Source organism: Quercus robur, chromosome 10 (assembly GCF_932294415.1).
Source record: "Quercus robur chromosome 10, dhQueRobu3.1, whole genome shotgun sequence".
Lineage (NCBI taxonomy): Eukaryota > Viridiplantae > Streptophyta > Magnoliopsida > Fagales > Fagaceae > Quercus > Quercus robur.
In genome coordinates, this window is record NC_065543.1 from 18,862,992 (window position 1) to 18,885,879 (window position 22,888).

General features: G+C 36.3%; 3 protein-coding genes and 1 long non-coding RNA gene across 5 annotated transcripts; all 4 read left to right on the forward strand.

The window, feature by feature from the left end:
• The first annotated feature begins 443 nt into the window (after positions 1–443).
• Positions 444–4,284, forward strand: LOC126703921 (protein MAIN-LIKE 2-like). Its single transcript, XM_050402972.1, has 2 exons — positions 444–590; positions 3,382–4,284. The coding sequence occupies exons 1-2, from the start codon at positions 444–446 to the stop codon at positions 4,147–4,149; spliced, it is 915 nt and encodes a 304-aa protein (XP_050258929.1). The 3' UTR covers positions 4,150–4,284.
• Positions 4,285–5,461: 1,177 nt separating this feature from the next.
• LOC126703922 (serine/threonine-protein phosphatase 7 long form homolog) lies at positions 5,462–7,657 on the forward strand. The gene is made up of 4 exons (XM_050402973.1): positions 5,462–5,481; positions 5,727–5,817; positions 5,933–6,325; positions 6,830–7,657. Exons 1-4 carry the CDS (start codon positions 5,462–5,464, stop codon positions 7,655–7,657), a joined length of 1,332 nt encoding a protein of 443 aa, XP_050258930.1.
• Positions 7,658–8,161: 504 nt separating this feature from the next.
• Positions 8,162–12,978, forward strand: LOC126703096 (uncharacterized). Of its 2 annotated transcripts, XR_007647934.1 has the most exons (5): positions 8,162–8,220; positions 8,325–8,801; positions 9,665–9,778; positions 12,468–12,577; positions 12,902–12,978. It is a non-coding gene; the product is annotated as an uncharacterized LOC126703096 (long non-coding RNA). The 2 variants fall into 2 exon arrangements; XR_007647935.1 differs by lacking the exon at positions 8,325–8,801 and having other exon boundaries at positions 8,168–8,220.
• A 2-nt stretch (positions 12,979–12,980) lies between these two features.
• On the forward strand, positions 12,981–15,210 carry LOC126703923 (dynamin-related protein 3B-like). The gene is made up of 6 exons (XM_050402974.1): positions 12,981–12,995; positions 13,083–13,175; positions 13,275–13,412; positions 14,397–14,483; positions 14,783–14,792; positions 15,083–15,210. Exons 1-6 carry the CDS (start codon positions 12,981–12,983, stop codon positions 15,208–15,210), a joined length of 471 nt encoding a protein of 156 aa, XP_050258931.1.
• Positions 15,211–22,888: the final 7,678 nt, after the last annotated feature.

Sequence of the window (22,888 nt, forward strand, 5' to 3'; positions counted from 1 at the left end):
ATTTGGTTTTGATAACATAGCTTTTAGTTTAGTTTGCTAAAGCAGCAACAAAGAATTTGATTTAGTTTCATTTCTGGTTTTTTGGTTTCTGTGCCTGTCGATGAATTATTTGAGAATCTAATGACTGAATTATTTGAGAATTTAATGACATTGAAAGGCTCAATTGAGAATTGTGATAAAATAATTCTAATCAAGGAGTTTTTAATGGGTTTTGACGATTTTGAAATGATTGAGCTGAATGGATACATTCTCTCTGGTTGGGTAGATTGTGGTATTTGTAGGTCAATTGTGTCGCATTTTTAGTTTAGTTTGCTTTCATTTTGTGGTTTTAGATTCTATGCCTGTTGATGAGCGTCTTTTGAATTTAATAACTTTGAAATGATCCGTGTGGGTAATGTAAATGCCATATTTGTAGTCCTTGGGTACTTGGAAGTATTGCTGAAATGAGAAATGTGAATGGTTTGACATTTTTGTGCAGTATGGCTGCTGCAAATGCTGGACAGATTAACCATGCGCAGCCTGGCCCCATTGACACGTCAGTGTTGACGTTGCAGCCCAACCATCGATCAGAAGCCATTTGGAATGGGCAGGTAAAACACACCACTAAAGATTTCATTTTTTTTTTTTGTGTGGTGAATTTTGTGTGTGGTGAACTTAATTACCAAATACCCTTAATTCACAGGGATTGCTGAAATTACAAATCTTCCTCCTAATTACAAAATTAACCATAACTAATAGAGTTAAAACCCAAATCAGAAACTGTTTTATCTCTAAAACACAAATATTAGAACTTAGGGATTTGTAGTTGCTGTTGTTTCTTACTAGTTGTGAAGTTTTTAAAACAATTTCAGACAGATGAGGTTGATCAAAACCATTTGGATTGGACGGGATTAGTTTTTTCTTGTTGAATAGTATATGGGTTTGAAGAATATTTCAGTTGTGGTTGCTGCTGCTATTTCTTTACTGGTTGTGAAGTTAAAAATAAAAAATAAATAAATAAATCCAGATATATGGGGTTGATGGAAAATTTCAGGTTGTTGTTTTGACTTGCTTTTGCAGGTTAAGAGTGTCTTGAATTTCTACTGCTTTTGCAGTTAAGAGTGTATTTTATATATACATAGAGAAGCATGGATCAATGAGATGTGTATTTTAATTGATTGTTGTTGGATTGAAAAACTGAATGAGTTGAACCCAAGCTTAGTGCTCTACGAAATCCTTCAACTAATTAGGCTTTGTTGTATTACTTAGACTTTAGCCTCTGTAACAGCAATTTTTGTAGCTTTAGAAGCTGTTCTAAGCATCAGTTATGATTTTGGGGAGATTAACTGGTTTTCGATTCCCAATTTCATTTGTTTTCTGTTTGGAATTAATTAGATAATGAAGGGATTGAACTTGAGTAATTGCTAGTTTTCAAGGAACTTAAGCTCTAGATTTTAACTACATATGATTTGATCAAGACATGGGTTGTTAGCTGATGCTGTTAAAGGGGAGTTGGTTACTCATATACTTTTTCAGTTTTTGGCAGCTTAGAATTATAGTCTATTGTGGCTTTGGTGTTTGCTCTCATTGGTTTAATTGCAGATTGCAAAGATCTATAAATAACAGTATTGGTTGCTGGAAAGGGTTAGGGGGAAGGTTGCTCTCATTGGTTTAACTGCAAACTGCAGGAGCTGCCATTTAGGCTAGAGCTTATGGCCCTCTTTGTCTAATTTATGATATCTCTAAATTGTTGGACATGGTTGCTGTAGCTGGTTAGTAGCTCACATATAGAACTTATGGTGTTTGTTTTGTATTGAATTTCTTGATATTCAGACTTTGGTTTTACGTTTTCCAAAATTTTCTATGGTGAAGTGACAGATGATTTCCTGACTAGAGTGTGCCAGCAAGACATGATTTAATAACTAGATAGATGACTTCCTTGGTTATTAGAGTTGACCACCGTTTTGATTCCAAATGCTTATTTTATTCTATTGACTGTGAATGCACGATTTAAGTTAGTTTTATTATTCTACTTAACCTTTACTCTTAATGACTTTTCTGAAAAAATTCATGTTTTCCCTTTAAACTTGTGGCAAATTGCTCACTGCCCCTGAATGTTGGACTGTCTATCCCTGGAAAGTTTAACTATCAAAACAAGTTAAGGCTCTTAGCTTGATGCCATTCTGGATGCCTTTATGAAGTTTCTACTGCTTTTGTAGGTGGGACTTTTTTTATTAATGTAATTGTTAAGCTTAATTACATATTTTCAATAATAAAAAACACTGATTATAGGAAATAACTGTTAACATTGAAAATTTATTGAACATGTAATTGAAGATCTGAAGTAAAAAAGAAAAAGAACTGCAAAATCTGTTAGTTCATTTTATTATAAGTGTCAATCATCAAGACTTATTGTTGTCAATTAATATTTACGCCAATGTTTTGTACCAAGGTCAGTAATTTTTTTTTTTTTCCTTCATAGGGCTTTTTTTTTTTTTTTTTTCCAGCTGAGACACAAACTAATTCCTAAACACACACGCACACACTTTAATTACACTCTCTCACCAAGCTCAAACACATTACTTAACCCAAAGTATTACTACAAAATAGAGATTTGGAAACTATATGTCGGACAACCATGCATAATGTGAGTTAAAGAAGTTCAAAAATCTATAAAAGAGAACATTCACTGCTTTCATGATCCAATTGCTTTAGGGAATTGGAGTTCAAACAGGACCTGCCATACAAAATCAGAATTTGATAGCATTATCTTTGCTTCAACAGTGCCATTGTGAACATGCTTGGCAATAAATTGAAGTGGTTTTCTTAGCAAGTTAGCAAGATAAGTTTGGTAGATAAAGAAATGTCGTGAGTTGGAGCTAGATAGTTGAAAATGAAAATATTTGTATTTTAATTAGGGGGATCCTTCTAATAAGTAAGTCTTTTTTTTTTTTTTTCTTTTTTGGGTTTATAAATCATATTTTTAGGAAGGCTAGTGTTTTGGCCCATCAAATGGAGCCAAATGAGAGATTTAACACTATCTCTTCCTCACTAAATTTTCGTTTTAAATCACAAGATAGAGAAGGGATTAATTCCCTCCCCCTGTGATTTGTTTCTAAGTCTTTTCTTTCTATGAATATTACATGTTTATTTAGAAAAAACGAATGTTAACATTGATGCCAATAAGAGATTTTATGACCTAAATATTTTTAAAGTATAATTTTCTTAGTTAGTATCAAGTCATTAACTAGCTTTTAGAAATTAAAAATAAGTTGTATGTTTATAAGTTGTATGTTAATCCATTGCCCCGTTAATCCATGGTGGGTGTTATAAATACTATAAACAACTTCTATTGCACTCAACTTGCTGTCATATGTTAATCCATGGTTATGTTTTGTGCAGGATCCAGGGTCCCTTAAATGTCGTGCCCGTAGTGAAGAGTTCTCGAATCGAGAGCCAATGGTGGATGATCGAGTGATTGACATCATTAAGGCACTTGGTTTGGAGGGACTTCTCAGGACTCCGGGTAGAGAGATTGATCATGGCCTGATAACGGCCTTAGTGGAGCGATGGCGGCCCGAGACTCACACATTCCACATGCCGCATGGTGAGGTCACCATCACATTGCAGGATGTGGAGGTTCTGCTTGGACTTCCTGTTGATGGTGACGCTATAACAGGGAGCACACAAAAAATATGGGAGACTGTGTGCGATGAGTACCTTGGCTTTCGACCTGCCAATGAAGACCATCTGGAATGTAGTGGCCAGAGGATTCTCATCAAACGGCTTTTGGAGCAAGTTGCCCATCCACTGCCGCCTAATGCTGAAGACGATGAAGTGCATAGGTACGCACGATGCTACATCCTAGCACTATTGGGGGACACAATCTTCATGGACAAATCCGGTGATAGGGTGCATCTAATGTGGGTGCAGCAGTTGGAAGACCTTCGCAACCCACGAAGGTATAGTTGGGGAAGTGCTTGCCTTGCATGGCTGTACCGACAGTTATGCAAGGCAAGTGATAAGAAAGCCAGTCAGATTGGTGGGTGTTTATTGTTGGTCCAGTATTGGGCGTGGGCCAGATTCCCCTTTTTGTGCCCGGCAGTTGAGCGTGGCCCACCAGTGGGTGCTTATGGTCCTCCAGTGCGTGGTCCACTGTCCCTTAAGTAAGTCTGTACCTTAGTAACTTCATTTACAATATGTGATCATTACCTAAGCTTACAATCATGTAACTTAAAATTTAAATTTTTATTTTTATTTAAAAGGGTTGTACGAATCATTTATGTCAACATTTAAAAATGTTAAACAGAGTTTCAATATATATGATTACGAATCATTGTACGAATCATTGTACGAATCATTTATGTCAAGTAAGTTTGTTCCTACTTCAAGAAGAGTGTTCAAAGGGCTAAAGGACTATGGAAGGAAACTTGTCAACCTAGAACTTTTCACACAATGTCTTGTGGATTGGGTTTCTGAGAAATCATGTGCAGATTATGTGGATGGCTTTTGGAATTGCAAAAAAGTAACGTCTTTGGCTTGTCTTGGTTTTGATAGTTGTTTTTTCATTCATTCATGGAACTGGGTTTGAAATTATGGTAAAATTTTAATGTTTTTTTTTTTTTTTTTTTTTGGATTTATCTATGTGGGTCTATAACTTCTACTAAGGCTGGGAGTGCAATGTTATTTAGTTTTCAATTTTTTGAGTTATATGTGAGGTCTGGTAAACTGAGTGCGATTTAGATTTGCTAAGAAATTGTTTGATGAAATGTTTGTGTGAGTTGTATATTTTAATGCATGAGTTTTTTGTCTTAGATTTTGAGCAACTAAAATGTTATTGTGACTGAAACCTAACTCCCTATTAATCTAGTGAAATGGTTGGATTGGGTATAGTAGGGATTGATGGGTTCAATTTATTTGAGTAAATGTGATATGAGTATCTAATATAAATATTGTCATTGACATTGGTTCCAGATTGTGAATGACTTTCAGTTTTAGAATGCTAATGTTTAGATGTCATAATGTAGGAAAATTTTGGGTATAATGTAAAAGTAGAATCTTTATCTTTAATCTAATTTTTACTCTTTCCAATTATTTGTTATTTGTTATTCTTTCCCTTTTGTTATTTGTAAGTAAACTAAAGGATCAACTTGGCTTTGTGATATTTTATGTCTACTACCGTTTCTAGTACCATTATCTAGTGAGGGATTGGGGTCCTGGTGATGGTGATGGTGATGGTTGGTGGGTAAAATGGCTTAAACATTGCAGTCAAGTTTTTCCGGAACCATCATTTTATTCTGCTAAGCAATCAAGTTGGTAGCTAGTTTTATTTTATGTGTGAGTAGTTATGGAAATGTGCTTTTAGAGCAATCAAGTTTTACAGCTAAGCCTTGCCTATCACTGGTCCGAACAGTTCACAAGCTAATGCGTGGAGTTGTAATGACAAATCCTCAGTATATTTGATATTACTTATATAGCAAATATGAGGGTCTTTTTGGGATGGTCTGCTTTTAATTAATCTTTGTTGGGTTCTGAATGTTTAGATAGATAGATATATAGATATTTATCTGCTTTGTCAATATGTGCTTTGTTTGGCTTAAGGACTTTTTTTATTCTAGTGATATTATTAATTCAGTAAATTTCTATAAGATTCTATTAGTAGTTACATCTGATTACATTATAGTTTTAATCATAATATTATCTTACTTGGGAAGTTGTAGATATTGATCCCCTGTTCTTGATTGTAGGTGGGTGTGGGTCCCAAACAAGAAAAATAGACCCGCCCAGGTCTTTAGGGACAGGTATCGGGAGCAAATAGCTTTAATGTTGCCAAACCAGGTATTATGTTTATGCTTTGTTCAACATGTTCAAGAAGAAGATATATATTTGCTGAACTTTGAAATAGAAAGATAGTTGCCTAATGTGTTGCATATTTGTTTTTGGGCTGTTGTAGGTGGTGTGGCAGCCGTATGAAGATGAATACGAGAACCTTCCGCCGTGGTGCGTTGCAGGGAGGGCAGTGTGGACGGCAATGGTGCCGCTTGTATGTTTCCATCTAGTAGAGAAACATACACCGGATCGTGTTGTGAGGCAATTTGGGATGATCCAAGAAATTCCCCGCCATGTTAACACGGACCCGGTGCTTCATGCCATTGATTTGAGGGGGAAGATGGGTGTTGATTGGGTGCGGAGACATGCTATGCATCTCACGGAGTGGGGTCATCGCCTTCAACATCGTTGTGAAGCAGTGCTTGGTGATATGCCTCTACAGCACGAGTACTTCGATTGGTTCACAAGGATAACTCGAAGGTTTATCGATATCCCCGGTGCTAGATTCATTGTATTGGTAACTTCTCCACGTGTTCTACATTTTACCGTACTTGTTACTTAGTTTACCACTGTTTAGAGAACACACCTTATGTGGTCCAATGTTTGCTTAGCATCAAACCTCCCTTTTAATTTCATTTGCTTAAGATTGCTTATAGACAATCTTGTTGATTTACCTTATAGAGAACTTTTTTCATATACAAATGTAATTTGGGATGCTCTAAGGTCATATCTTCTATTTCAGCCTTTAGAGTTATGGTATACATTCTTCTTTCCATTTTTATTATTTTTAATTTTTTTCCTCATTTGAATTTTTAATTTGCATTTTTGAGAACACAATATCCGCTAACTATATCTTTAATACAAAAGTTAATTTCAATTTAGTCCAATGTAACAGTTGGTGTCCCTATAATTTCCAATTATTAGTTGTCGTATCAATTTGGAACCAACCTTTATTATACTATTGATTGGCTTTCTTCATTTTGATATTGCATTATTAATATCTCCGTTTTTCTATGTGCAGATTGAAGGATATGTCCGTATGATGCGCCGTCACCCAGTGGGCACGGAGGCCCACAATGACATGATTAATGTGCTGGAGGCAGTGCATGAGATTGGCCGTGTACGACCTCAGGAACCTGAGGCCCCGAACGAGGAGGCAGCTACTCCTGCGGCAGCGCCTACTCAGAGGCCAAGCACTACTGAGAGCCCAAGCACGAGCACAGCTCCTGCCGGACGTTGCTCTCGTTCGCCTGTTGCTACCCCTCAGGTTGTCCCTACCCTCGATCCCTCTCCATCCACCGCACATCCATCCCTTAGCCCCACCATCCCTTCACCCACCCCACATCCATCCGTTAGCCCCACCATCCCTTCACCCACCTCACATCCATCCCCTACCCCCACCATCCCTTTAGCCACTCCACATGAGTCCCCTGGTCCCACCATCCCTCCACCCACCCCACATGAGTCCCCTGGTCCCACCATCCCTCCACCCACCCCACATGCCTGTCCTGGGTCTGACATTCGTCCACCCACCCCACGGTCATTTCCTGAGCTATCACCTATTCCATCATTTGACCTGGGTCTTGATCAAACCCCTCCTGACTTGCAACCCCTCCCACCTTCCCACAGTACGTCCACTGGCCCTTCTTCAGCCGTTGACCCACCACATGTTCAGCCTGTTGGGTTAGCTGCAGCGGCAGAAGGTCGACCAAAACGCATATCTAAGGCACCTCCTTGTGGGACAGGGGGGCACAAACATGGACACAACGCTGGGCCCGACGCATCTGACGAAGGACATGCAAGACCTCCTCCTTATTATACGAGAAAGCGTAAGGTTCAAAAAAGGTAACTCAAATGATACCTTATTCCTTTAACTGGACATTTCAAGCTGGTGTTGAAAAGTTCATGAAATTATATTTGTGGCCAAAATGGTTTTAATGTACATTATTTGAACTAGGTGAAAGGTACAGTTGGGACATTAGCTGGAGGTAGATATTCATGTGTTTGTGAATAATACAATTCTTGTTGCTGTTATCTTCGAGGTACATATTCATGTGTTTGTGGTTATCTATGGTTCTCTTGTTATTAATGAAAACAAGTTTAATTCCCGCTTCCTTGTGCATGCATTAAAAAGAACTAACTATCTTGCTTTATGTTCTGTTTCAGCAGTAGCTACAAACTTGTTGCATCAATGCTTCTTTGTTGACAATATTCTTCTTGTTTCCTCAGCTCTTATGTTTATTTATAGTTTCTCCATTTCGTAAGGCAAGTGACTATGTTTTGAGGTTTTTTGGTTATTGGCAGTGTATAGAGATTTTCAACTTGTGATGCTAATGGTTAGTGAACTTTGTGCAGGTATTGAAGAAGTTGCTCAAGGATGATGCCATATCCAAAGCAAGGATTAATACTGAGGTTGGTTACTTCATATAATTAAATTTGTAAATGGTTCGTGGGTGTGTTGTTTTCCATGGCATGACTTATTTCTAATAGGTTTCTAATCTTTTTTTACTGAAAAGTATTTTCGTCAAAATGGGCTTAAAGCTTCAGGTCGTGGGTTCACGTCATAACCCACGACCTGAGGCATAAATCAATAATGGGGTTCTCAAAGTTACTCACAAGTACATCTTTTGGAGGTTCATATGGAGGCATGTTTTCAAGTTCTGCTTCTGCAGCAGCAAGAAAAAGTTAGCTTTAATTATTCTATGTTCCCGAGATTCTTCTTGCTTCCTCAGGTCTTCCATTTCTGTATATTTTTTCCTAAGGGGTATTAGAAAGAAATATAAAGAAGTGGAACACGTGAGGTTGCAAGAAGAATCTCGGTAACAAAGAATCATTAAAGCTAACTTTTTCTTGCTGCTTGTAAAGCAGAACTTGAAAACGTGCCTCCATATGATCCTCCGAAAGATGCACTGGTGAGTAACTTTGAGAACCCAATTATTGCACCTGATCGGAGTAAGCTCTCAAAACGGCATGGTGCAACTTCTGCGGCTCAGGTAATTAATCTTTATTGCTTGAATTTGTACTTCATGCAGAAGTTGGGCTTATGCTCTGCTTTTTGGTCATTAGCCTTTTCTTGTTAGCCTATCATTAAATTTTTTTTTGTTTTGTTTTTTTCAATATTGAGTATAAGTACATAAATTGGTGTTTTTTGGCAAATGGGTCTTCCTTGAATCTCTTCAATTTCACAGCTACAAACAAAGGAAAAAAATGGGTTTTTTGAGTCTTTGAGAGCTCCCATTTCTTCACTCTGAAAATTATCGCTTTGTGAATGCATTTGCTGTGTACAAATGATTGTACCAAGTTTTTTAGATAAGCTTATATTTGTCTGGTATCATTGTTGCATTTTGTTATTAAATTAACCCCAAGGGTAGCACAATCGGCTAGGGACCATGTCACATTAGGCAGTATTCACTAGTTCAAATCTTCCCTTCTCCCTCTCTTGGGGCCAAAACTTATAAAAAAGAGGCCAATTATTATTAATTAGGGGTTAATGTTAAGCTTAATTTCATTTAGCTTTTGAAAATTGTAAATGGTCCCATTGGTGATGCAGACAGGAAACAGCTGAGTGCTTTTCTTTTCATATAAATTACTAAATGCATAGCGTGCATGAGTCCTCATCCTTTTTACTAATTAAACTTTTTAGATATTGAGATTGCTGTGGAAAATGGAATGGTTGTGATTCTGTTTCCCTTTCTTATTTAGACAATTTGTTGTCTTTATTAATTTTTTGTTCTGTTTTTTGACTGGTCATTGTTGATTTTGTTTGTTTTCTATTCAGATCTCTTACTCTTGATTATTTTTCATTTCTTTTTTTCTTTTGATTTTTCATTGTTGATGTTATTTGTTTCCTATTCAGATTCTGGAGCAGCATATCAGAATGGTTCTCCCAGGTTTGAACGCTGAGTTAAATTTCCATATGATGAGTATTGTTAAAGAGCTGCGAATGTATGGAGAAGCTATTGAATCTAAAGTAAGTTACGCAGTATAAAATATGTGAGTTGCTAGAATATTTTTAGCCTTCTTTGGTGCTTAAATGTAGTTTGCAAAGTTTGGGGGAACTGGTGTATTTGCATATATGATGCCATAATTGTACTAGAGTACTAGTAAGATTGGATAATCTTAAGTATTGTATCCATGTATGATGCCATGATTTCTTCATGGAATCTGATAATCCATATTTAGATTTATATATATTTTTTATAAGTGTATATTTAGATTTATATTCTGCTGGAAACTGTTTATTTGTGCTCTATGATGAACAACTATAAGGGCATATGATGCCATAATTGCATTAAAGTACTGGTAAGATCAGATAATCTTAAGTATTGTATCCATGAATGATGCCGTGATTTTTTCATCATGGAATCTGATCATCCGTATTTAGATTTATATTCTGCTGGAAACTGTTTATTTGTGCTCTATGATGAACAACCTTAAGGGCATGGTTTTTTGGTAGATTTTTTATATAAAAAAAAAAATTCTTGAGCATTTACGATTCTCATGAGTTTCTAAACTCTTGGCTATTTGATTCCTGAGTAATTAGATCTCAATGTTCAGTAGAACCTGAGGAATTAGTTTTAGAAATCCAGAGACTATAATGTAGGCTGTATGGCTAACTTGGATATGACACTCTATATACCAACATATACCAACAAATTATTTGCCTTCACCTGGTTTCGGTTGGCTTGGGTGATGCTTAAATCAGTGCTTGATTTGTTAGAATGTTGGGAAGGTGAGTTTCAGTGCCACAGAGGAGCGAACATGTGGTGAGCCTTGCCCTTGTGTGTCATGTGGATTCTGTTGTATGAAAGCTACAGATGAGTCTTTGATGGAGTTGAACGTCCTACTTTTGCAATCAAAAAGCATATTTTCTGGTCTTTGTTTGACAGGATACGTGCTCTAGGAGACAACCACCTTTTTGTCTTTTGTTTGAGTTTATTGATTCTCTGTATTTTATATTTGTATTCTTTGAAAGGGACTTGGACAATTATTGTTCTCTTTCCCTTTTCTGTTCCTAATAAATTTTGTACTTATATGTATAAAACATCTTTAAACTTTTTTTTTGTTGATGGGAAAACAACTTTGAACTTGATCCTATTGTTGTGGGCTGGGAATATTTGGGCTATGGAGTTTGTGTGGACTGCTTTTATTTGTATTCTTTGAAACGGGCGTGTGCCCATGCATGCGTAAGTCTAGTGGGGAGTCTGTGAGCCATCTGTTTTCTTGATTGTTTAATGGTGCTAAGCCTCTTCAGGGTTAGTTGGGTGATGCTGGGCTTAGTAATTGAGGTTTTAGCTTGGAAGGACAGACACTTCATTTAGGGTGTTGAACCCGTGTCATACTGGTGTCGTACTGACTGTTTTATATTATAATTTTTTAGAAATTGCTCGTGTCAACGTGTCGTACCCGTGTTTGTGTCTGTGCTTCTTAGGCTTTTAGCATGTTGGAAGGGGATTTCAGTAAGCAGCAGTGTTGGTAAAGCCTCTTGGAGCCTAGGTGCTAAGTGCAAGCATGCACTTAATTGAAGTGAAGCACACATTAAAAAAATAATACTAATAAATTTCAAAATAATTATTAATGAGAAACACAACAATCAAATGATTAAATTATCATATAAATTGAAATAAAACCTTTTATATAATTCCTATAATATTTAGATAAGCGCTACTTGGTGCTACGTGCTTTGCTCTTAAGTACGCTTTTACCAACACTGGTAAAGTGTTTTGGAAGTCAATCCCTTTGTGCCTAACATGGACCATTTGGAGAAAGGAATAGACACACCTTTGTAGGAAAGCAGCTACTGACAGTGCAACTGAAATGCATATTCCTTAGCACTCCCTTTTTGCACTTTTTAATGAAATTACTTATCACAAAATTGTGCCCATGTGCAAATCCTTTTGGTTCATTATCCTTCATTTTGTAGATCTTCAGCATAACTTGACTATCTTTGCTAATTAGTTATGTATTTGGTTGTAATAGCTTATAATCCAACTTGATGTTAGTCTAGTCTTATGCAAGAGTTTATCTTTGATTTTCCCCAGCCACAACTTTTATATATTTTAAATTTGTTTCTTCTTCTCTCTTCTACAAACTCCTGTGATGTTTTGATGCCTAACGTTGTCAGCCGAACTTACTGCTTGCCAATTTCCTGGTTTGGGCAATAAATTGATTCCGATGCTTAGTATATAAACAAAATGAACATCTCTTCGTCTTCGTTATCTAGAGTGAGTCTTAGTAGTACTTCTTGGATGTTATCAATATTGATTTTTTTCCCCCTTCTTTGGATTGATTTCTAAGTGCTTTTTTTTGCTTTTGCTATGCCAAAACTCAAGATATAAGTCAAACTGTAGTATTTTAGATTCATCTACTTTTACTTCTATGTGTGATAGTTCAATATGCCTTCAGTTCCCATAAATCCAATTAGTAATATTTCTTAGAATAAAGGGCAACTGCAGCATCCTTGTATTTAGGAATTGATGCTATCTTTCCCTTGTTCACATATGGGTTTATTTCTGTCTGTCTTCTCTGGACTCTAATCTTTAAATTTTTTTTTATACCAATCTGTAAAAGTAGGACTAGTTCAAGTACTGCTTTTTTACTTTTCATGGGTTTGTTGCCATACTGATTTTCCCTTCCGGCACCTTGTTAATCATTGACAGCATTTTCTTCCTTGGTGGATGGAAGGAGTCAGGAGATGTCAACTAAAGAGTTGTCAGGTGGAGCCAGGATTCACTACATTTTCCAGTCAATTTTTGTAAAGAGCTTGGAGGTGCACAATCTATTTTCAGAAGCATATTCTATCTTCTTTAGTGCTGCTTCTTTTTTATACTTAATTTTAATTCTTTAATATGTTCTAACCTAAAGCCATATTGCTATAGTTCAAACCTATATTCCTTCCTCCTGCTTCATCCTGTTATTTGAGTTGATGTGCATGCTCCATGGAGTTAAGCTTAAACTAGATAGTTTTATCTATTGATTCTATCTGTAAATGATGTTAAACTTTGTCTATTATTTATCTGCTGAAAAGTTTATTGGTGACAATGACTGTTAACCATCACACTAGCTGCCTGCTAACTACCTGGAGTATTTGTAGGAAGTGGACCCTTGTGACGATCTATCTGATGATGATATCCGAACGGCTATTCAAAATGCCACTGGTCTTAGAAATACAAATGATTGTGCCAGAAGTGAGTATCATGATGATTGCATATGATGTATTTGTTTTGTGTTTCCCATGGGTGATTGGATGGTGAATTCTGGCATTGGTGTTTCAGGTTCCGTTTGAAGTTTTGATTAGAAGACAAATTGCTCGGTTGTTAGATCCTAGTCTTCAGTGTCTCAGATTTGTTTATGATGAACTGGTGAAGGTGACATATACAAGTCTACTTTGCTGTGCTCTTATGAGTTCTGCTTTTGTGTTATTGTGTGATGAATTTCAAGATGTAGAATATTTTGTTTCCCTGCAGATGAGCCGTGCTTATGAGGCAACTGAGTTGCAAAGGTTTCCCTTCTTAAGAAGGCGTATGGATGAAGTCATGGGAAAGTTTTTGCGTGATGGCGTAAAGCCTGCTGAGAGAATGATAGTGAATCTTATTGAGATGGAGGTTATCTAATATCTCCGTTCAATTAAATTTTGCTCTTTTCTCTGATGAGTTTTTAGACTCTTTGCACTCGTATCGCTAATCTTTTAGCTTTCTTTTGTTTCTTTCTATTTTTTAAATTTCTGTAGACTTCTTGTATGTGCTTTTCCAATTTTAGTAAATTAAAATTACATATAACAAAAAAAAAAAAGCTGTGGGCAATGATATTATACTTAAAATCTAGGATGGCACGTAATTAGATATATGGGTGGCAAAGTAGGCACAAAAGTATTTATAGTTAGAACTTCATATTGCATCTGTGCTAATTGATGGTAAAGTGGAATCACCAAGTTTCAAAATTCATTTGAAATCTGATATTACATATACTAATATCTTTCAAAATGTGGACTGGAATTTTAACTAGAAAATGAAGGCTTGAAAATTAGGTTTTATCTAAGTGTTTGATTGCTTACTACTAGTCGTATATAAGAAATCAAAAACTTATATCCTGCTATCAATAGAAACAAAACCATGGTGTTGGCTATACAATAACATAAAGAACAGAATATGAAAGCTTGTATCCCGAAATCAAGCATCACGAATTACCGAATTACAATACTTTTGCAGCTTTCAGTCACCTTGAAAATATCCTGCTTTGATCACTTAATACTGTTGGAATTATTTTCACTAAAACGAAGCAATTGTGCTTGATTAATACACAAATTTTACAGTATGCTGTTTGCTATCTTGAATGATTTTTATCAAATAATTTCATTACACCTTTGATGTCCTTGATAATCTGTTGTTTTGGTCACTTGCTGGAATGAAAGGGATTGATTCATTTGCTTTCTTGATTCTTACATGATAAGTGATTGTGCTTTGGTACCAGCAGAATTTCATATGTGATGGCAGTCTTTCTACTGATCACATCTTGTTTTCAATAACCTCAAATTTGACACACAAATGCCAGTATTGTTTTCTGCTGATATATGAACTTATTTCATTCAGATGGATTATATAAATTCTTCAAATCCAAATTTCTTAGGCGGGAGCAAAGCTGTTGAGATTGCTATGCAGCAGCTGAGATCATCGCAGGTATGTTCCACCACTTTTGGTTGAACCATTTATATAGGATTAGACAGTTAGCTATGTGATATGTGATAATGAAGTATGTTACATGACTGTCAATTCAATGTGAATATGGCATGATATGAGTTCAGATCCAACTAGATACTCTGAAATTCATGATCAATATGAACATCTGTTAAATAGATCTGAATTCATTGCATATTAAATTTTTGTATCACTGATTTTGTGATTGAACCCCCCAATAACAGCCCTACCATAAAGAGTATATTAATTTTATCTTAAAAATGTTTTTCCATATGATTCAGCGCAATATGGGTGTGTCTAGTTGACTAATTCCCACAATTTATGGGGCTCTATAGTCTCGCCTAAAAGTTAAGGATTTTAATCTCACACGTTTAGCACTTAAATTAGAATCATAACAAATCACACGATCAGGCCATGTTACAAGCACCAACTAAAATTTCCACTTGAGATTCAGCATCAGTAATAATTAGTTTCTTGTGAATTTTTCCATGATCTTTTACCGTGATCATTGGGAATGTGTTGGACTGTTTTTTCTGTAAGTATTCCCACAGTAAATTTCTCTTTGTTTTTATGCCTGACAGCCATGGAGACTGAAGTGCCCAAAGTACCAGCCAAGAAGAAAGAACCTAGCAAAAGGGCTGCTGCAGCGGCAAAGAAGAGAGGTGCAGCGAATAAGCAGCGGCCTCAGACATTGGCCCAGAAGCTTTGAACTGACATGTTAAAGCCTGCTGAAAATTCCAGGATTTCACCGGAGAAGAAAGTGAGAAAGATGAGGGCATCTCCATTCAACAAGAAAAGTGGTTCTGTGTTGGGAAGGGTTGGTAAGGTAAATGAAGTGACTGAAAATGAAGAAAATTCGGGTTCTGCTTCTACTTCTGCCAGTAGTGAAGAAACTATTGAAGTTGCACCAGCAAGAGCAACACCTCAAAGGGTGAACCAAGTTAGAAAACAAGGTATGTGTTGAGTGACTCTGAAAGTGAACATGCCACTGAGGATTCTGAATTTGATGAAGTGACTGATGAAAGTGAAAACAAGGTATGCCACTGAGGGTGAACATACCTCATCTGTTTCACATTGTAGAAAATCCTTGACCGTTAGATGTTTTGCTTAGAAACTGTACTTCATGATCTGTATTTGATTTGTAATTTGAAACTTCATTCCTTAACTGATGTTCTGTCTTTTCTATTCTGTAGAGAATGTACTTAAAGGCAATTAGATTTTTGTTTTCCTGAGCTTGTTTTGATAAATACATGCACTGATGCAGGCAGAGAAGAAGCTAGCAATCACAGTCTTCAGTTTCCCTCCTGACAAAGGAAATGTTGGAACAGCAGCCTACCTTAATGTCTTTTCATCCATCTACTCAGTTCTAAAAGAGTAGAGGGTAAGATGGACTTCGAATTCGTGTCCAATTTGTACCTTTGCTATCAATGTTGGCCAAAATGGTTTCTTCTTGTTTTGTTCCAGCCACCATCAATAGTTACAGATGAGGTCTGCACTGCATGTGAACCAAGTTAGAAAACAAGGTATGTGTTCAGTGACTCTGAAAGTGAACATGCCACTGAGGATTCTGAATTTGATGAAGTGACTGATGAAAGTGAAAACAAGAAAACAAAAACAAAAAACAAAAATAGCATCACCTCTTTTGCTTGCTAAGCTTAACTTCTTTTTGTGCTTTCAGAAAGAGTATGACAGAATATGATCCGCGTCTTGTGGCTCCAACCTGCTTGTACCTGGCATCAAAAGCAGCAGAAAGCACAGTGCAGGCCAGGCTTCTTGTATTTTACCTTAAAAAATTATGTAATTACTTGATACTAGATTGATTGTATGAATTTCCGCTAAATTCAATTGTTGTCATTCTACATTAGTGTGTGAAGTGCTTACAACATACCTTTCTTGTTTTACAGATGCTGATGAAAAGTATGACTCAATTAACTTGGTAAGCGTCCAATCCCAGCATAGTCAATTTGGTGTGGCTGCTGCCAGCACACATCACCATGCTTCTCAAATTCTTTGCTTGCTAATTCCTGTGCTTAATGACCATAAGTCTTTATTATGAACATCGCATTTTCAAATGCAGGTGCTATGGGCCAGGTAGTTGCCCATCAAAGAGGGTCGCATGGGCTAGAGAATTGATAGACGAAGAAGCAGAACAGTTCCTCATGCCTCGTTTCATTGACCCAGATTCAGAAAGACCTTGGCTTGCCCAAAGAATGGCCTTGAGGATACCATATTCTGCGTAAAGTTAATGGAAGGAGACCTGCTTATGCTTCCCAGCAACTAATATAAGACTTGCATAATACGTTTTATTTTTAAGTCTTTGATTGGTCAAGTTATGAGAGAATAGCATGGTGCCTTTTGATGTATGAACTTCCGCTATAGATTGTTTGGCTTATATTTTGTGAACTTGTCCAATCAACTTGTGTTAAGATTCTTTCAAATAGTGTTTCAAAAGGGACAGTTTTTGTTTTCAGCAATTCGTGACTGATGTTTATGTTTATAAGATGGTTTCTCCATTTGAAAAACCAGTTTTAGTTTCTCGGAACAAGCAGTGAGCATTTTATAGTTGGGCAATAATAGGTCTCATGTTGACCGCCATGAACATCAAAACTATAAACACATGGGTTATGACTTTATTTACAAGTGCCAACTTTGGCATCAACTTTAGCGCTCGTTTGATCTGGCATATGTATTTCATGCAAGACCTACAAGGGTTATGACTTTATGTTAAGTCCCATTTGGTCCATTTCGGTCTAATTTGGTTCACTTAGGTCCACTTTGGTTAATTCGGTCCAATTCAGTCTATTTGGTCCTTTTGGTCAATTTCGGTGCAATTCGGTCCACTTAGGTCCATTCCGTCCATTTAGGTTCATTCGGTTCACTGCAGTCCAATTCGGTCTATTAGGTTCATTCAGTCTATTTTAGTCCACTTCAATCCTATTCACTTGCCTGTTGAAATTAGTTCCCAACTTGGGATTAAAAAAAAAAAAATCCCCCAGTGGAAGTCGACCATCTTATAGTCGAAATGAAGTGTTAGGTCCATTTCGGTCTAATTTGGTTCACTTAGGTCCACTTTGGTTAATTCGGTCCAATTCAGTCTATTTGGTCCTTTTGGTCTATTTTGGTCCAATTTGGTCCGCTTAGGTCCATTCCGTCCATTTAGGTTCATTCAGTTCACTGCAGTCCAATTCGGTCTATTAGGTTCATTCAGTCTATTTTAGTCCACTTCAATCCTATTCACTTGCCTGTTGAAATTAGTTCCGAACTTGGGATTAAAAAAAAAAAAAATCCCCCAGTGGAAGTCGACCATCTTATAGTCGATTTCCATAGGAAATCGACTCTCAGAGAGTCGATTTCTATGGGAAATCGACTATCAAAGAGTCGATTTGTACTGGGGTTTTTTTTTTTTTTTTTTTTTGGCACAGCAGTAAACCATAATTGGTTTCTCATAACTGCAGCAGTAAACTAGAGCCAGAACACATAACATGAGCAGCGGTAAACAAGTAGATACAAGCATATGATACTGGTAAATTGCTCGTACATCATATGCAAACAACTGAATTCAAACAATTACTATTCATACCCATTATAGGTTCCCTATTAACGGACAAAAAACATTCAATACTAGCTATCATCGCTTCAAAGGAGGGCCCTGTGGTTGAATTTGCCAAAGTAGTAGCACCTAATGGCAAAGTAATATAATTGCTGGCATTATAGGCAAAAGCTGCACAACGCAACTATAGTAACAAGTACAATGGACAGCAAATAGTTCAATTACAACAACATTCAACAATAACCAAAATAACAACTAATAAATACAACATAGTCTCCATATTTGTCTACCACTTGTCCATACTAAACCATACTGATACAACATACTCTACATAGTTACCAAGCACTTCTCCATACTGATACAACAGACTCTACATAGTCACCTAGCACTTGTCCATACAGAAGATAACCATAAGTCCCACGTACAATGTGACTTAGCAAAATCGAGTTTCCGCTTGCCTGCCAAAAATTAAAATACGGTCATTAGTTTCCAAATGCAAAGAACAATAAGAAAATGAAATTCTGAATATATTATATAAAAACAGTGAGGGCACTTGCCTAGTTTATAGCAGTACCACTTGTCGATGCCCCACGGGAATTGGGACAACTTCTACGGTTATGCCCCTCTTGATGACACACTCCGCATCGTTGCCTCGGTTGAGTCTCCCTCAAGTCTGGATCTTCCCTCCGGCTTCCCCGTTCTCGCTGTACCCCATCCATTTCATTCCTTATTCTTGACTTCACAGGACGACCTATGCCCCGCAACAGCAGTGGGTCAGGCACCCATCGTGGTCCGGAAACGTCCCTCCACTCAGACTCTGACTTTGGTACCACAAAATTATGTGAATATGTGAGAATGGCGTTGTTCAAACTGTAACATGGGTCAATATAGTTGGTCGCATTGAGATGCAGATCTTGAAGAACTTTAATTGCATGTGAACAAGGGATCTTCAAGTTTTGCCACTTTCTGCAACCACATGTTCTAGCAAATATGCGCACTTCATGACTGTGGTTTCCCCCTCCACCTCTATGGTCATTGTACGGGGTAACCACCTGATATACACCCTCTGCATGATTAAAATTCCTCACAGTATGTCCTGCAATTTTCTGCTCATTTCTGCTATAGATCTCCATTGCATAATCACTCCACACCTTACCTCGAGAGAGATCAGAAGTAATTTGTTTATGTCGATCGTGGAAATATGCAACAAGTTTGCACCAAGTGAAATGAACCATTGCAGCAATGGGCAAACCGCGGGCACCTTTAAGTACCCCATTAAAGCACTCGGAGATATTGGTTGTCATTGCCCCATAACGTCTTCCACCATCATGTGACTGGGTCCATTTCTCCACATCCTCACTCACTAGATATGTGTATGGCATATAACGTTCAATCCGCGTATCAGTAGGGTCTACACCCCTCAGTAAATTAATCTCGGCCTCCTTAATGGTTTGCATTATGGACTTAAATTTAGCTTCATTACTCGCATATCCAGCTTTCAAGGCCAATGCCTTTAGAATCGGGTTATCAAAGTGTCTGTTGAAGTTGCTAGCAACATGTCGAAGGCAATATCGGTGATATACCTGTTCTCTTCCGTCCTCACGTCTAGGCCACTCTCGAATGGCACATTTGATACCTTTGTGTCGGTCAGAAATAATACAAATGTCATCGTTAGGTATGACATGCTCTATGGAAGTCCTGAGACACTCTAAAAACCACCCCCAACTAGCCCCTGACTCCTTGTTCACAACAGCGAAGGCGAGAGGCAAAACCTTTTGGTTAGCATCGGTTGCCATTGCAATCATCAATACCCCTTTGTATTTACCATACAGATGAGTCCCGTCAATACTAATCACTGGCCTGCAATATTGGAATGCAGCAATGCATGGAGCGAATGCCCAATATACATAGCGTAGTACCGCAGTACCTTCGTCTGGCCTAGGTATGGTGTGATAGCTGTACTGGGTACCTGAGTCCTCATCCAAGTATGCCAACAACAACTTTCGCAACTTTTGGTAAGACTCCTCCCAATCCCCAAATATCTTAGCAATTGCCTTTTGTTTTGCGTCCCATACTTTATAGTAAGAAAGCTCATGATTATACTTAGTACGTATGATCTCCCATAGGTCATCAATACGTGTAGTGTGATTTTTTTGCAATTTTCCCACAATTTCTGATGCAACAAAATGCGAATCCATCATTCTACCATCTCTTTTTAGGCCAAAGGGTATACAAGTGTGTGGACCCACATAAGACGTAACCATCCACATACCATTGAATTTAGTCTTCATGTATGCCCCAACATACCACATGCAGTTGTCATCAACACATGCGGCGCACAATTTCGATTTGGTCGACCTCCGGATTATAAAATTTCTATTATCCTTTGCTGCGTATATTATCAATGCATGCTTCACCGCATCTTTATTTGCAAAAGTCAACCCTTTAGAAAAATGCATCCCATCTTCCCAAGTAGAGACAAATGGTATCTGAAGACGTGAAGGATCAACCATATCTTCCCAAGTATTTGAGTAGAATGACTCAGCAGGAGGTCTGTAGCCAGTGGTCGTATTTCTATTATACTGGACACCAATATCATCATTTGCATCACCTTCATCATGGTCCTCCATATTTTCCTCTTCAAAATTGGGAACGACTTCATGTTCATCCACATCGTTCTCAAAGTCGCCTTGCTCAATCCTCTCTTCGTACTCATCCACAACCTCAACATTTTCACCATCATTCGCAACATGATCTTCGTCTTCGTCTTCCTCCTCTAAATGTGTCTCTTCACGATAGAGGGTTTCACTAGTATTAGCAACATGATCTTGAGATGGGAGCGTATAACCTCCCATCGTTGTTTCTTGTGCAGTATACCCTCCCATCGTATACCCTCCCATTGTAGTGCATCCATCATCTAGGGCTGTAAATTGTAAAGCCGTAGTTGTTTCTTGCACCACCTCAGTAGTGTTATCTGCAGGCGCCTCCAAACTTACATACAACTCAGCAGCATTTACTTGGGGCATTTTCTGGATCCTATTAAACATCATCTTTACATGTTTATCTTCTTTGATCGCCATATACCCATAATTTATCCGTTCATGAAGGACTTCTTGTGGGTAACGATAAATAATCTTGATGTCATACCAAGCAGGATTCAATTTCAATTCGTCCATTATTTTCCTCTTCAAATCATTCAACGTCTTCAACTTACGACGTAACATCATGTAGTAGCATTCGATACCCTCCCCTCTAAATGGGAATCCGTCAATCCCTTCAGGATTGTGAAGGGGTCCAACGAAGTATACATTTATATCAATATTCTTCAAAGATTGTGAACCTATTAGAGAGCCAAGCCAAGGAAATTTATGTTAGTGACATATTTTATCTCTTTCATTTATGTTCGAATTACAAAACCTTTTCTATCTACTCAAAGTACAAAAATTACAAGGGATCTAAAAGTGTAACAATTGCATATACTCACCCCACATCACATACAAACACACTCAATCATTATAATTTCGTACTCAAACAAATAAAAAAACTAAAAACAAAACTCACCCCCATTACAAATTTTAAACTCAGCTCTAACAAAAATATAAATAAAAATATCATCATTCCAGTGCTACGGAAATTAATGGCATACCCTATTACACTACTATTAATGAAATAACATAGAGCAGGGTTCATCAGACAAAAGAAAAAAAAAAAAAAAACACTAATGTGAATATGATCATGATCAATCAAATTAGACATATCATCTAATTTGAAAATCAAGGCATTAATATACAGTGAAATATACTAGATGTGATATACAAACTCAAATTTTGACTCTGAATCATAAAAATCATACAATAAAAAATCCGTCATGACAGTAAATTTGTTTCGAATCTGCTAATATGTCATCAGCTTTATGTCATCCAGAAAATGGAAAAATGCTAGCTGCTTAATTAGGTGCAACTGGACCGGTGACCCAATTATTTTCATAGCTTTTACTGTATTCAATAATGTCTTTCTCATGGTTGGAATTTCATAAAAGTTGGAGGTTGCACAATTCTTTGAACCTGTTTCTTTTTTCTTTCCTTATGTGTCTATTATTTATATATTTATATAAATATATAAATATATAGTTGTATAAATATATAAATATAAATATATAGTTGTATAGATATATCAATATAAATATATAAATATAAATATATAGTTGTATAAATATATACATTTATTTATATTTCTATAAATATGTACATATATTTATATTTATATAAATATATAAATATAAATATATAAATATAAATATAAATATATAAATATATAAATATAAATCTATATATTTATATAACTATATATATATATATAACTATATATATATATATATATATATTTATATTTATATTTATATTTGCATTTAGTTGTATAAATATATAAATATATTTCTATAAATATATAAATATATAAATATAAATCTATATATTTATATAAATATATATATATATATATTTATTTATATTTATATTTGCATTTAGTTGTATAAATATATAAATATATAGTTGTATAAATATATAAATATATTTCTATAAATATATAAATATAAAAAAAAAAAAATATATATATATATATATAAATATTTAAACATATAGTTGTATAAATATAAATATATATACATATTTAAACAACCAACTAATATACATAAGGAGCCCTGCTTGGGCTTCCAGGCCGGTTACTCAAAAAAAAAAAAACTAATATTATGAAACAAATATACATATTTAATACAAACAAATATCTTATTACGAAACAAATATAAATATTTAATACAAACAAATATTTTATCAAGAAA